Source organism: Paralichthys olivaceus, chromosome 11 (assembly GCF_024713975.1).
Source record: "Paralichthys olivaceus isolate ysfri-2021 chromosome 11, ASM2471397v2, whole genome shotgun sequence".
NCBI lineage: Eukaryota > Metazoa > Chordata > Actinopteri > Pleuronectiformes > Paralichthyidae > Paralichthys > Paralichthys olivaceus.
In genome coordinates, this window is record NC_091103.1 from 3186713 (window position 1) to 3202160 (window position 15448).

General features: G+C 42.4%; 1 protein-coding gene across 1 annotated transcript in view; it reads right to left on the reverse strand.

Annotated features, from left to right (window-relative positions):
* Nucleotides 1-7283, reverse strand: part of sez6b (seizure related 6 homolog b) — a 123454-nt gene extending 116171 nt beyond the window's left edge. Inside the window, exon 1 of the mRNA XM_069534478.1 lies at nucleotides 6785-7283. Within this exon, the coding sequence (XP_069390579.1) occupies nucleotides 6785-6857 (73 nt within the window). The 5' untranslated portion in view covers nucleotides 6858-7283. The remainder of the gene's footprint in view (nucleotides 1-6784) is intronic.
* Nucleotides 7284-15448: the final 8165 nt, after the last annotated feature.

Here is a 15448-nt window from a genome sequence, read left to right on the forward strand (position 1 = left end):
TTCATGAACGAATTATTCAAGTTGAGAACAAAATGAAATGGAAACCAAAATTAACCGACTGCGGGCTGGATTCAAACCCACATCGTGAACCAAGTAAAAAAATTTGAATCACAGGATGATCCACCTTTCGTTACGGCAATAATGTGACTCAGTAGTGCGTCCGACTGTATACGCTCCCTACAACGTCATGGCCGGTTCCTGATAGTCGGGGGATCTCCTCCCAGACCTGGATCAGGGCATCAGTGAGCTCCTGCACCGATAGATAATGTCCCCTAGATGCTCAATTGGATTTAGGTCAGGGGAAGGTGACTGCCAGTCAATGGCGTCAATGCTTTGTCCTCCAGGAGCTGCCTTCACACTCTGTCCACATGAGGCCGGGCATGGTCCTGCACCAGGAGGAACCCAGGGTCCACTGCACCAGCATGAAGTCAGAGGAGGGTTGAGAGGAGTTTCTGACAGTTCGGTCTAATGATCGGTCTCCTGGTGTCTCCTCCATGTTCACAGCAAACAGCAAACCTTCTTGCGTCCCTTCCACTGGAGACAAGGACACTGGTAGAACACAAAACTAGTGAAGACTCAGTTCGGAATAATTATGAGAGAGTAACTGCTTCATGTAAAACCATTCTCTGTGTTGTCTTGCTGTTGTCAAATTGATTCACAATCACTTCCTCCATGGACAGATGTTTATCCCTGACATGTATCTGGCTTGGTGTTGTACTGTTCCCTCCATTTTTTGAGTAGTGTATATCAAATGACATGCTAGAAGCTGTGACCACTTACCCTTCAGTTATAAAAATAGCCTCCAGTTTTCCATTCAAGATGATATTATATGATAAAGAAGAGATTTCCGGTTCAGGCTTTACAGTATAAATGTGTTTGTTCTGTAATGGTTGGAACGTAATTGAAAACAGTCGCCAACACTTGTTTCTGCCAAGCAACCACGGCAGTTTTGTCTCTGGTGTAATTCTCACTAATGATGTGTGAAATCCATCAACAAACAAGTCTTTGGATGTAAATAAACCTTTTCAAACAAATAAATCTAAGCGTGTACATGATGAGGTGCAGCAGCATGGTGCTCTGAGTGTAAAGACAGAAAATGAATCAGCAGAGTCACATTACTTTAAAAATAACAGACCAGCAATGTGTAGGAAACATCTGGGCCACGATTGGATGATGGATAGACACAGGCCCCTCAAAGATGTCTCACAGGATTATTTCACTAAGATCTCGGGTTGTTGAGTCGTCTGATGTCACACATGTCGGCAAATCTAACAGGACCAGGAGGAGTAATCCCAGTTCCTGAGAGAACCCACACGGAGCGTGATATCAGCTTGTCATCATGTGAAGCTCACGTGAAAGAACAGAGGTCTGGTCTCTGTTTGAAAGAGTTTCTACCTGAAGGAGCAGTTCAAAGCTTCTTGGATCCACAGTTAGTGTATTTGCTGTGTTATACTTAAACATACACATATGTTGTGACTTCTCTATAGAGGACTGTAGTACTATCCCAAGATATTAATAATTCCAGGATGAAAAAACATGTTGAAATCTTTAAATATAGAAATAAACTAGTTTTCCTGTGATGTGCTGCTCTGCTCGTATTTACATTTATATGACAGGTTGGGCTGTTCCTGCTGCCCTGGCTCCTCTCGTCTCGAGGCCGCAAACACAATGCATGATGGTAGATAACGCTCGGTTAGTGACCAACGTTTGGACACCATTTTTAATGACGCATTGCAAAGGTCAGAATTATAGGGGGAAACTAAGGAGTAGTTAAAGCACAGACAGACTGTCCTTTCAGTTTCAGTTCATTTTGTGCTTTAGTACAAATCAATCAAATTGCAAATGAATCAAATTACCACAAAACACTTGTTACCCAAAGTAATCTGGAGCCTTTTAACGTGTTTCACACCTGGAAATCTGGACCAAGGTCCAAACCAAGGTTTGTGTCTTTGTTACATTATTAGTTTTGATTACAAGTCTCTTGTATGACGTGTGTACGTCCTGTCCTGTCTGACGATGGTGAGTTGTCACTTTGACAGGTAGTAGTATTACTACTAGCATCACCAACTTCAGGGATAGTACTACAAACAAACATTGTATTCATTCAAATTTTGTAAAGTTGGAGGACAAGACTCCAAGCAAGCCTGCGATCTGCCTCCACTCATTGGATCTGATTAAACTTTAGTCCATAGTTGCTGTGGTACGAGTAACATTTCACGACTGTTGTTTTGTTTTCAGAATTGACTGAAAGATCCAAAGGTCTGAAACCCAACAAGGAACATAGATGTGAACGTGCTCTTAATTCAATATCTTTACAATCATGGTTCAGAGGCCGTTCTTTACCCTCGGTCACCAGATCCATTCATCAAGTTCATTTAAACAGCTGAAGAGCTGTCTCTGTATTGTCAGTCAAATTGACTCTGGGTGATGGTGTGTGAGTGTGTGTGTGTGTGTGTGTGTGTGTGTGTGTGTGTGTGTGTGTGTGTGTGTGTGTGTGTGTGTGTGTGTGTGTGTGTGTGTGTGTGCGTGTGTGTGTGTGTGTGTAGCTCTTTAAGATTGCACTCCTTCCTTCCTGAACAGCCCCTTCACCAGCCCCACCAATGCTGCGGTGTGTGTATTTGATGCACTGAGCCGTTGCTGTTGTTGGCCTTGCAGCAGCCATTAGTTTGAGGCAGCTCTCCCAGCAGAGCGCTGACAATGATGACAGGCCATGGCTATGCAAGCAGGCCCTGGGGGGGGGACTCTAGGGGCATCGCTTGCTCCGGGTCAGTCAAGGCCAACGTATTTATCTGGGCGGTAATCTGAAGGGAGAAGGACAGAAATTCCGACCCCAAAACCTCGGGGACATCATCAAAACAGGTCCGGCGTAACTCGCTCCGCTCCTGCTCTCAGACGGCACACACTGTTGTAACCCGAGAGAGAGCGAGAGCAGAACTGATGAATAGTAGAGCGGCAATCAGCAGCGAGTGTAGCAGCGAGGGTAAACCATTAAGGAGACGCGGGGCTGATCACTCACGGAGCTGAAACTGGCCCAAAGCTGAAACGGCAACATTGTCACCTCACGAGTGATTCTGTCTGCACTGTGATTTACTGCAGACTGCAGATACTTCATCAGGCTAATAGCTTGTACACTGGCAATGCTTACAAGTGCTATATATAACTTGTTTATAGGCTGAGATGTTTTAAAGCGCTTGTTCAGTTCCTCCATAAAGTATGAATATATGTTGACCGCAAATTTAGAATTATTTTCCTGTCTCTGTTTTTCTGGTCCTGGTGGTTCCAATGTCAAATGTCTATGTCTGAGGCCTCTGTGCTCCTGGGAACACACAGAGCTTCAGGAATAGTATTACGTGATCTGAGCCTCGTCTCAGTTTCTCAGTTTCTACAGACATTTTGTTGGACTTTATATTTTGGTTTTTGTCCTGACGTGCCGTGCGAATTGCAAGGTTGTATAAACACAAGTGTGTTAGTTCAGAATTCAAGTTCTCGACGCATCCCGAGGATAATTAAAGCAAACAGGACTGGATATTTATGTAAGGCAGAGATTTAGATTTTTGGATAAATGTGCATTTGTCTGCAATTATGGCCTCCGTCACAGTGGCCATCGTGTCTGAGTCTGTCTGAAATGCTGAGGTGCACTGTGACATCCTTTAGACGATGGTCACGGTCATGTCATTTATAGTAAATGGGATCAAACATGCACCACTGGACTGCGCTCATAAATTGATTGAATTCATCTCACAGATCCTTGTGGGGGAACTTCCTGAGGTCAGAGTTCAAGGTCGGCTACTGAATCAAAACAGGGTATGTTTACGTCATGCTAGGTTAATTTTAATGTCAGCGATGCTCTCTTTAAAAACACACTGTTCTTTACATGGGTGATAGTGCAGAGCTCTGAATCAGTACCATAGTGGTGGCATCATATCAGTATCATAGTGGCAGCCAGACGAAGTGGCCACAGGGTCTTGGCACCACTGACTGCAGTCTAATCGGGGGGGAGGGTGAAGGATGGCTAACGTTAATGTGAGCTTCGACTTGCTGAGGGTAATGCTTGTTTGTTAAAGCTTGAATAGCACTTCCTTTAATCGTATTAAACTTAACAGGCTGCTGATGGATGAACAATTTAAAATTGTCTTGAAAGCTTTCGACTATTATATTTATGTATACTGCTGAAGTGAAGGGGTTCTGGTCTAGCTGTGTCTCAATTTGGGGGCCGCCTAGTTTGGAGGTTGAATTTAATGACTGATTGCGTCACTACAATCCACAACTCGAGGCTCCTTCAACTGAGGACGACAAATGTGTCCTTCCACCCCCCCAAACAACGGAGCCTCCACCGGGTGGAGCCCTCACAGCCCGACGTGTCCCCGGATTCATTGTGCTTTTTCAAAGAGGAAATGGCTGAAGCGAGCGAAGAGAAAACACCGGAAGAATGTATTTTTAAATTCTATTACCAGCTTCAACTTAACCAAACAGCTAACACGTGTTAGCGTTCAATCTAAGTTTGCTGTCATTGTAGCTCTGTTGCCAAGCGACATGTTTCTGCAGTGGGAATAAAACTAAATGAATATCTGCTCAACCTTTTATGATAGCGTCACTTTTTCAAACAACTCCTACGTCTCACCGTTAAACTCAGCTCCCAACTTCACCAGACTCATCAAACATTGAAGAATTTAAATAAACCGAGCAGCTCAATCCATCTACGTCACAATCAATCGTCTGCTCTTTGCCCACACTCCTCACCATGTCAGCAGCCAGAATATGGACCTGAATGCACAAAGCCCGTCAACACATTTTATCATGCAAACACGGGTTTAAGCGACCAAAACAGCCCGATCACAAATAGCAGTGAGTATAGAGCGTATACCTCCGCCAAGGCCAAACTGCCCTACACACGTCTGACCAGCTCTAATAGTGGGAGGAGTCTAACCAAAACTAATCAAACTGAAGAAATTCGTAGTTCAAAACAATAACTACGTCTGATTTATTTACATCAAATCTCAATCAATCCCGAGAACTTGGTGCAAATATTGAAAAATGCCATTAAAATCCCACAGAGTGGAAAAAAAAGAACATCCTGGATTTAATTCAATGGATTTTCTCTGGCCCCGTCCCTCCAGCAAGTTTGATGCAAATGAGTTCAATACTTTGGGTGTAATCCTGCTGAGAATTGAATAAACAGACATGGGTGCAAACATAAATATCAAGGTTGTGGAGTCAGCTGTGTCTACACAGACACGTCCAATTAAAAGATGACTGACAGAGCAGAAAGTTTGTCTGCAGATAACTTCATCTCCTGTCATCTGTCAATAAAAAGAGGGCTTCGGTATGATATTTGGATAATAGTTTTTTTAATGCCCAGATTTTTCAGAGTGTGAAGTGATTTATTAATAAATCCCAGGGCTTTAATTTGCAGTGCAAGGAGGAGGAAAACATTGAGTGACTGTTTAAATCGCTGCAACTATCCAGGGAGACATCTTTCTGACATCAACCATGTTTTCTAGCCATCTCTATTTTGTCATGGGATATGAATAATGCAGGGAGGCTGCAAAAACACTATCAGCCATTCCACTATTTTGACAAGAGGACCTCGAGATGGGTTGCATTCATTTGGAGCTCTCTTTTTTTTTTTGCAAGGCTAGAAAATGACATTTTTATCAGCCTGTTTGCCAACTTGAGTTTAGTTTTTTTTTTTTCTTTAACTGTTGTATTCTGCATTGCATCATCTTACTCAGCAGTCCAGATTCAGTAGTGACAGAGTTAAGGGTCCTTTTAAGGTTTAATTATCTTAAGATGTGTGTAGAGCTTGACTAGAGTCCCACAATTCACAATGACTTTTGTCCTGACATGCGGAGGGACTCTCTGAAGACCTTCACAATGAAGTTGTGGTGAGGCACAGGAGCAGTAAACCACTTTAAAAGGCTTTGCAAGTTACCAGGAGCAAAAGATTTGTGAAATAGAAGAAGTTTGAAACAACCAGGAATCTCTCCAGAGTTGGTCATCACACCAAACTATGTCTGACAATCACTTGGCACCGCTCATCCCCTGGAGAACCCTAACCCAGCTGTGAAGCATGGTGGTGACAGCATCGTGTTATGGGGGGTTGGGGGCTTCTAAGGGGAACGGGAGAGGGGGAGACTGGCCACAACTGAAGGACTGAAAGATGAATGCAGCCAAATACAGAGAAGAAAACCTGCTTGAGCTCGCACACAAACTGAGACTGAGGCGACCGTTCACCTTTCAGCACGACGACAGCCTGAAGCAAACAGCCAATGGCCCCGGCCAAAGCCCAGACTGAAGCCCTGCAGAGCATGCGTGGGGGGGAAACTCATCATTTCATATATTATATATAGAAATGAGCACAACTTGTCATGGTATCCATATAATATTAAATCAGCACAATAAAGTGTAGGGAAAGTGAAGGGGTCTGAGTACTTCCTGTGTCTTAACTTCAACAGGGTTTGAGGTTGTGTACTGTCTGTACACTTCACATATACTGTTCTACTAGAATGAGACGAAAACAATCCAGTATAAAAACGTGATGAAGTACCACATCGTGTGTTTTCATCACACGAAGGAGGAGAAATTAGTGTCTGAGCACATGGAGGGACTGAGAGGAGAGCGCGGAGCGAAGAGGAGACAAAGATCCACAACAGAGACATCTTATCTGGGAGCAGCGAGGCACAAGCCCGTTGTGAGAGCTCTCATCGTTCAGCACGAGGGGCAGAATCAGACACAAACAAATTAACGCGTAAACAAACAGGGAGTCAACATTTATTAATTTTACCTTCAGCAGCCGCTTCTGTCAGCACCGCCACCACGAGCAGGAGGAGAGGGGGGTAATCTCTGAGCGCCTTCATCACGGTTTCCTCCGCTTCACGCGTCCGCAGCTCTCGGTCCAGAGTGAACGTCCTCGGATCAACACTTTTCTTTTCCCCCCAGTAACGCACTGAAACACCCGCACACACACACACACACGCGCGCGCGCTTGCACGCACACGGAGACACAGTGAGCGCTCCTCTCGCTGACTTGAGTCCGTGTGAATTTACTCATTCACAGAGACAAGGTAGAGAAGGAGGAGGAGGAGGAGGAGGAGTAGGGAGGTTAGTTTCGGTCCGCCACCACCTCCACCACCACCGCGGGCTCCGCTGACTGACTGACCGGAGAGAGCGGCTCCTGCTGCGGCTGCTGCTGCTGCGATCAGCGCCTCCTCCTCCGGGCAGCACCACCGCGCTTCAGCACCACGGACAGCTCCTAGCGTCGGACGGCGGAACACACGAGGAGTGCGCGCGGGACAAGAGAGAGATAATTACATCATCACTATTATATCACTGAGAGCAGAGCGAGTCCAGCTCACCCCATCAGCTGGAGTCGACATTAGTGATACAACACTGTGACAATGAAATATAAGAACGTCCTGCATTCAACTGTCCCCTGTAAAGTAAAGTAAATATTACTTTTCTACTTTCCTCCAAAGTAAAAGTACTCGTCATTTCCCGTTTAATTGTAACGAAAATCAGTTTCCGTTTCACTGGCTGACTACTCTTCAATGTAAGCAAATGTAAAAGCCTTTATTTTTCTAGTACGTATGGGTACTTTCCTCTGAAGTGAAAGTATTCGTTATACTTCCATATGTCCTTTTTTTATTGCAAACCTGCAGTTTTCATGCATGTTGTCACTCACATTACACAACTGCAGTAAATCCTCCTTATATGAAGGTTGAAATGTCTCAGATCTGCTCTTAAATAATCACTTGTATGATTATTGTGGTGACATTATAAATAAAAGTGTTCTTATTATTCAGCCCATCCCTGAAATGAATAAGTTTGGCCCTTGTTTTAACTTATATTTATTGTCATCATTGAATAAAGTTTTATTAATGAAATTGCAGGTTTACATACATTTAGATGTTTTCAAATATTTTATGATTATCAATTTCGTTTCTTTCTGATGTTTTAACCGGGAGTGTAACATTATACAGGTGATGATGATATACCAATAAATAACAAAATGAACAAAATAGAAAGGTTAAAGATGAAAGTGACTTACAACATATTCTTATTAGTAGTAGTAGCAGTAGTATTAGTATTATTAATATTAGTATGTGAAATCTACATTATTATGTTGTGAATATCTGATCATGACAACCCTCTGAAAGGACAAATTATTATTTATTTTATTGCCATGTGCACATACGAAAAGAGAAATGTGAGAGAAGTGACTCTCTGACAATTCGTCCTCATCGTGACGCCATCATATCTGAAGTGGACCAGACACTGTTGGGTCGTGATGGGATGAAGACAATGCTGAAGATCTGGATGTGATGACGAGTGGACCTTGATGAGCTCGACCCAGATGCTGGATGTGAAGGGTGGAGGTGAATTGGGTGGGGGAGGGTCACAGCAGTTCACACTGAAGTGACAACTAGCAGCAAGTTTGACAAGTTCGACAGCAACGACATCAATGTGAACTAGTCTTACAAGCATAACCTCTGATTGAAATGAAAAGGGATAGTTTAATCCAAAATTAAAAATGCACTCATTATCCATTCACCACTGTGGCGATGAAGGGGTGGGTGAAGTGTTTGAGTCCATGAAACACTTCTGGTTGTATTTGATTTGGCTCAAACGGTGTTTACCCCTGAAACTCCAAGTGTTTTGTGGTGTCAAACACTTCACCCACTCCTCCATCTGCATTTTTATTTTTAGGTGAACTATCCCTTCAAGCCATATCATCTCCACCAGGCGGATAAGACGTTGTGATGCTTGTTGTTGTTGTTGTTGTTTTATTATTATATTATATTATTATTAACATTGTTGCTCATAAATAGACAAAGAACAGATACAAACATCATCACTATATAACTTCAGAGGTTACAGACAAAATACAAAGAGTCGAATAAAACATCCATCAGTCCTACAGTGTTTCTATCTATTGTATTTATGATTGAAATAAAACTTTAACACAACCATCGATGTGTTCTTTGATAAGTGTCCATGGCTCTTGTAAATCATTGTCTTGGTAATGGCTAATACTTGGGTATGGGTTCAAAATAAGAGCATTTTGTGTCATAGCCTTGATGGTAAATCTGTCACCATTACAACACTAAGTGAATGTATCCCACGAGAGAACAGAAAGCCAGGCAGGCGTAACAACTGTAACTAAGGGGGTGGGCCTCAGTGAGCATGTTTGACCTTCAGTCGAGAGATGGATCATTTCTTCTCTTGTCTGCTTTCCTATAAACTATGTTTATCGCATCATTAACACTTCTAACTTGAATCTTAATCTTTATTTTTAGAATTTCAGTATTTCACATGAACTAAATTTGATAACTTTTGAGTAAACACCTTAAATGAAGTTAATAATTTAACTTCGAGGTTCGGGAGGACGACGCCTAAACCACATCTGCTCCGTTTGTCTCAGATCTCTTGATGCAGCCTCCCTTCCCCTCATCCATTTACCTCCCTACCTCATCCCCACCTACATCCCTTCATCCTCCCTCCCTCCACCCCTTCCCCAGTGCATACTTCTCTTCAGTCTGGGGTCGGATTTGGGCAGAACCTCGCTGACCCCTCCCATCGATTCATCCATCCGCAATATCCAAAACAGCCTGAATTTCCATCAAAAGATTATTTGCGTGGTTTGGTCCTTGCTAGTGAAAAAAACTATTAACGGTATAAAATGATTGTAAAGATTATTATGAAGCCAGTAATGCATAGACACTGTATTTATCGCGAACATCTCTTATGCATTAGGTCGAGTTTCTGTCAAATGATCAAAAACATAAGGCAGCACAATGGAAATGAGGTGCTTGAATCTGTCTTCTACAGAGATTAGCCATACAATGACCTGCTCATCAACATGTTTGCTCTCTGGAAATAGCTACGTCTGCATAAAAGAGAAGAATCTAATGAATCATACATGAGATGAGGCGATGGCCTTTTCGGGGTTCTGGCAGAAATGTTGAATGGTTTTTTTTCTCGATGTGTGATATGTGAGCCAGTGTGTCGTCTGTTCGTTTCCTCTCCGTAATCTGCATACTTCCCGCCACCGAGGTGTCTCCCTTGCTGATTTGACTCAGCATGCATCGGTTTGACAGTGTTGCATCAGCAGCCCTCCGTCAGCACAGCCGGTTGGTTCTGAGTCATCCTTCCACTGCACCTCTGGCTACTTAAAAGCATTGATGCCTGTGGGCACGCTGAGCCTTTTGCAGCCAAGGTGCTCCACATCCCTCCAGTGGTCGTCCACCCTTGCAGCTGCAGCTCGCCCCACTGAGAGATGACTCACCGTGTCAGTGCAGGAGTGTGTCCAACACAGAGACACGGTGTTTCATCTCCTCAACACATTTGTTGTCATTTACACACCTTTGCCTCACAGCAGAGAAGCTATTCATAGATTCAGAGCGTTGAATATATGTGAAAGGCAAGTCATGCACTGGCATTACTCATCACACGCAGGTCTGTCATCCAAATGAGCACAAACGAACGCAGTGTATTCACATGATAAAATAACTAAATATCTTATTTATATAATATCTACCGCCACTGGATTTCACAATAGAGCATCTCTGTTCACACACATACAGTAAAACCAACAACGCCTCTTTTTAGGTTTGAAGCATTTTACGTTTTTAGGAAATGGTTTCACTGAATGTTGCACTAGAGCACCAGCAAGAAAAATAACGCTTCATCAGCAGCACATCCAGCCTCCCCCCTCCCACAATCCCCTTCTGTTTGTCTTGTAAGCAAAGTGTTGCAAACCCCAGTGAAAGCGGCCGACCCTGACCCCACCCCTCCAAACGCACGATGAGTTTAAATTAAAGCTGAATAAAAAAACAGCCACAGCATTGTGCAATAGCAACGTTCTCCAAATTGTACTGTTGTGTGATAGCAGCGCTGTGCGATAGCAAGGTTGTTCATGCAAGATTACCAATATGATGCACGTTACGCTCCCGTCAGTGCGTCACTGAGCAGCAGACGTGTGTCGTTATTTACCCATCAAGTTATTTATGCATTAAGGTTTCAGGCTGGAGCCTTCGGCATCTCATTGTGTTTCTCCCCCTTGAAAAGAGCAGTATTTCTCTTCTCTGAGTCTTTTTGGCTGGAGAATGTGTTTTGCTTGTTGACAGAAGTTCTGGAAAAATGCTTTCACCTGAACTTTTCAGTCTGGGGAGGGTCGTTGTCTTTTCAGGGAGAGACTCTAACATCAACATGCTGCTGGACCGACTAACAAAACAAAGAACAGAGAAGCTCGGATCAAAACACAAACAGGGAGTGGGACTTTTCTCTTCGCTCAGGATGCTGTTACTCCAGAATATCTTCACTTGTAGAAAATAGTTGCCACTGTATCATAAAATGTGGTATATAAAACCTTCAACCTTTAAAACCCACCAACAAAGAACAAACACTATCTTCCAGAGGGATCAGATGCACAGTAAATAAAATCATCTTGTGCATAATATGGTTTAGATTTGATTTGATTTTTACAAACAAACAATTACATTGATTACAGCTGATAGTGAAACAGTTTATGGATTTTTATGACGTCAGATCCAACTTTAAATACCATTTGGTGATAAATTATTTTCAGGACCATTCGATATTTATACACTCTGCAAATGCAAATTGTTGCCACCTGCCTGGGTGGTAATGGCACCAGGAAATGTAGCAGAACAGAGAAAGAACCTGCTAATTACCAAATTACTTTGCAAATAAACTGGCTTTGCAATCTGCACATATTTATTTTCCCCCAAAAGTTCCACATTATTTAATATATAGATCTGTATTTATATAATTATTATTATTATTATTATTATTATAGTAATCTATAATAATCTATAGTCTATAATATAATGGTCTGTTTCTCCTTTCTCTCATTTTTTCTCAGTTTTTTTTTAAATGGTTTTGAGTTATGATGAAAGCCAGAGAATATAAGACCATTAGTTTCTGTCTTTGAGAATAGGAAGCAGCAGAACAGTTTCTGGGGCTTCAGGGGTTCTCTCTCTCTTTGTGTCTTTCTCTCTGCTTAGACGCCCCCCACCCCCAATGCTGCTTATATATATGGCTTAATTTCCTCTCCATTGTCACAGTGTCAGTCACATCCCAAAATACTTCTTTGTGAAATGACTTCATCTATCTGAAACAGAGAAAAAAAGCGGACAGACAGACAGACAGAGTACTTATTGCTATATTCAGAAGAATATTACTTTAATGCATCTGATCTGATTTTGAAAAATGATGTACAAATATGATGACAGCTCTAATAAAGCAGCTTGAAGCTCTTGCACAGACAGTCAAAGAAAGCTGCAAAATCAGGTGGTGACATCAGAGAGTGAAAAGCCTTCTTCTTCACAGCATGTGGCCGGCAAGAAGACGTTAACACGTTTCAGTTTGTCATCGAATGCATATCGGTGGGATCATTGCTGAGACAGTGTTCTGAGTGAACAGCCGATCATTTGAAGATGTTCTAATTAGTGAGAAAGCTCATCTGTTAAAAATTTGCAATTCAGGCTGCTCGTGGCAGGAAACATTTCCAAACGCAGCCTTAATGTTCATTTACATACCATCATCCTCTGTTGCAATCAGAGATGGTCAGATTACCCTGTGGTGCAAAACCAGATCCATTCACACGTGTTCATTAATGTGACACTGAATCATGAGCTGCTACTGAAGCAGTGGGACAGTCGGTTTGTACAACCATGCAGTAAATATTAAATCCTCACAATCTGACCACAGGAGAGGATTCACCTGTTTGCACCATCTACGTTTTCATCCCATCGATTTACAAATTGTTCTTTTTTTTATAATACAGGATACAGTTTGAACACGTGACGGTTTCTAACTGCTGAGCAGCATTGCTGGAATCATGGCAACATCAGTGAGTCAGTCAACCACTCTGGCCCGCGCTAAAATATCCGTTGAAGGACCAGATGGAGCATAATCACACTGAAAGTAGCTATTAGACGGATACAAGGCAGGTTGGGTTCATGGATTCCTGCTGTTGGAAGCAGATTCTGATCTGCAGCCTCAGCAGATGCAAAACAATAAATTAATCATAAATCAAAACCTGCCGTGTGTAATTCTGTGGTTACCTGTAAAGAATGTCTCATTTTCTAACAACTCTATATTTCTATACAAACCAGACTTCACTCATTATGTTGCGAGTGATGGAAACTAAAGCCATTTAAGTTTTTCAATATTTAACAAAGACCATCATGTTCCCCATAAAGCAATTGGTCTTAAATGTCCATTTCCATTTCCTTTTTTTTTTTCATAACTAATGTAAAACACACCATTATCTTTGTCTGGCACTTTTTCCAGCAGAATTCCAACATAAGAACTTCTGCACAGAAGTTTTCTTGTTCACTCCCTTTTCAGGCAGCCAGAAGTGAGAGCGAGTATATTTACAGGATTCAGAACAAATAGCACATTGACAGATATATCCGTCCCCTTCAGATCAGAGTAGAGTGGAGTCAGTTCTCTTGCCTCCTGACTGCTTCCTCACGAGACGCCTCTTCTGCACTACGGGTTTATTTGTCTTGATAAGCAATGATGTCGTGGCTGCAGTTGGGCTGAATGCGTTTTCCTTCAGAACCAATGATAGACAGCACCAGCAGCTCCTTAAAGTTATGGTGGCGGGGGAACGACATCTTATCTGACCATGGTTGTATTTCTGACCATATGCTGTGGGTATAAAAAAAGCAGTGACATAACTAGTTTACTCTGGTTCTTTTACGTGACAACAGAACCTCGTGAATGCACGGTTATCATACTGCGTGCAGAGATAGTAAAAGTTCAGCCGTGCTCCTGCTCACGGACGAGAGGTGGGCAAATCTCTCTCTCTCCCTCTGCTCCGCAACCAAGTTAGTTCAGACACTATTTGCTCATGTGCACACTGCACCGAAAACTGTCTCAGTGTTGCAGTTGTTTTGTTTTGAGATGCTGATATTCTGTTTGTGATCTGTGAGACTGAATAATGGATGAAGGGGGAAAGTTATTTTTTCTCGCTGCAAGAAATAATGTGACATCATGTTTGAATTAGAAAATAACGTGTTCATCTTCCAACAAGAGTGAGGGACGTTTCCTACACCCTGATTAAAGCTGCGTGAAGTGTTTTTATTAGATCAATGCAGAGCGTGTGTCAGGATGGTTGTTGGTGTACTGCTATATATACAAGTGATTGTGCTTTTGAACAGTGGTGCGGTATTTCAATGTTATTTAAGAGACACTTTCTCAAGATAATAATATGCACATACATGAACGAGTTTCACTCTGCTTGTTTCTCACAGCGATAAAGTGTTTCCTCTGCAGAGAAAAGCTCCATCTTAACACATGGTAATTTAGCCTTTATAATAAAAATCCACCCAAGTGCAGGAGATGACTGGTTTATGGCACGTTGCCTCAGACACACACACCCATTACGTACATTGCAGTTTGTTTGAGCAATGTGCCTGGTACAGCATCCTTTTTTTTTCCTCCTCTGTGAAACTACCAGAAGTGGATTCCGACACCTTCTAAATATACTTACACCGTGTGCTTTCGATCATCTGCATAAAAACTGAGCCCAGACAAGAAATGCAAAGTCTAAATTCATGCTGCCCTGGTTTAATTCATATTTACAGACTTGTGACAAATGGGAAGACAGTCCCCCCGTCGCTGATTGGTTTTGAACAGTATGGAAATGATGTTAAACATGCGATGGCCTTCGTGGTCTCCCGAGGGACCACCGTGTTCGACACCTCTCTCTAAGTTCATCATCAAAACGCTGAATGTTTTGTTTTGAAGGAATGGCGTTCATCGCTCCGGCAGAGTTCAGACACTTGGAGAATCAGTGCTGAGAAGCATTGAGGCTGTTTTGGTGGCTCATGGTGACTCAGCATTTCACTTGTCTTGGGTGGAGTGTACAAGTTTATCAAATATATCTCATGTAGACAGCAGTAGATTAAAAGAGGAGCATGTTTAGTGCATCGGACATTTGTTTTTGAATAAACATGGCTGAAACGCTTCCATGTATGCAAACCACTGTAACATTCACTGTATGCAAAACCAAACTGTTGACGTCCGCCATCAGTGTTTGATCTGTAGGAGTCGTGGTGAAGTAACAAGTGGCCAGATACGTCTGTCAGAGTCAAGTATCTAACAGAGGTTTGAGTAACGCTGTTCTTTTACTGAACATCTTTATATCTGTGTCATTTCTGTGCAGATGAAACTTCATCAGTGTCATCATCTCACTTCAGTTTGTTTTTTAGGACACTGACAGTTGCTAATTTACACAAAGTACAACAGGCTGATGTGGACGTCGTTTGTTTTGAGGATAATTGAACATCAGTCAAAGTTCTGAAAGTTTGCAAAGAATGTCAGCACCATTGTGTGTGTGTGTGTGTGTGTGTGTGTGTGTGTGTGTGTGTGTGTGTGTGTGTGTGTGTGTGTGTGTGTGTGTGTGTGTGTGTGT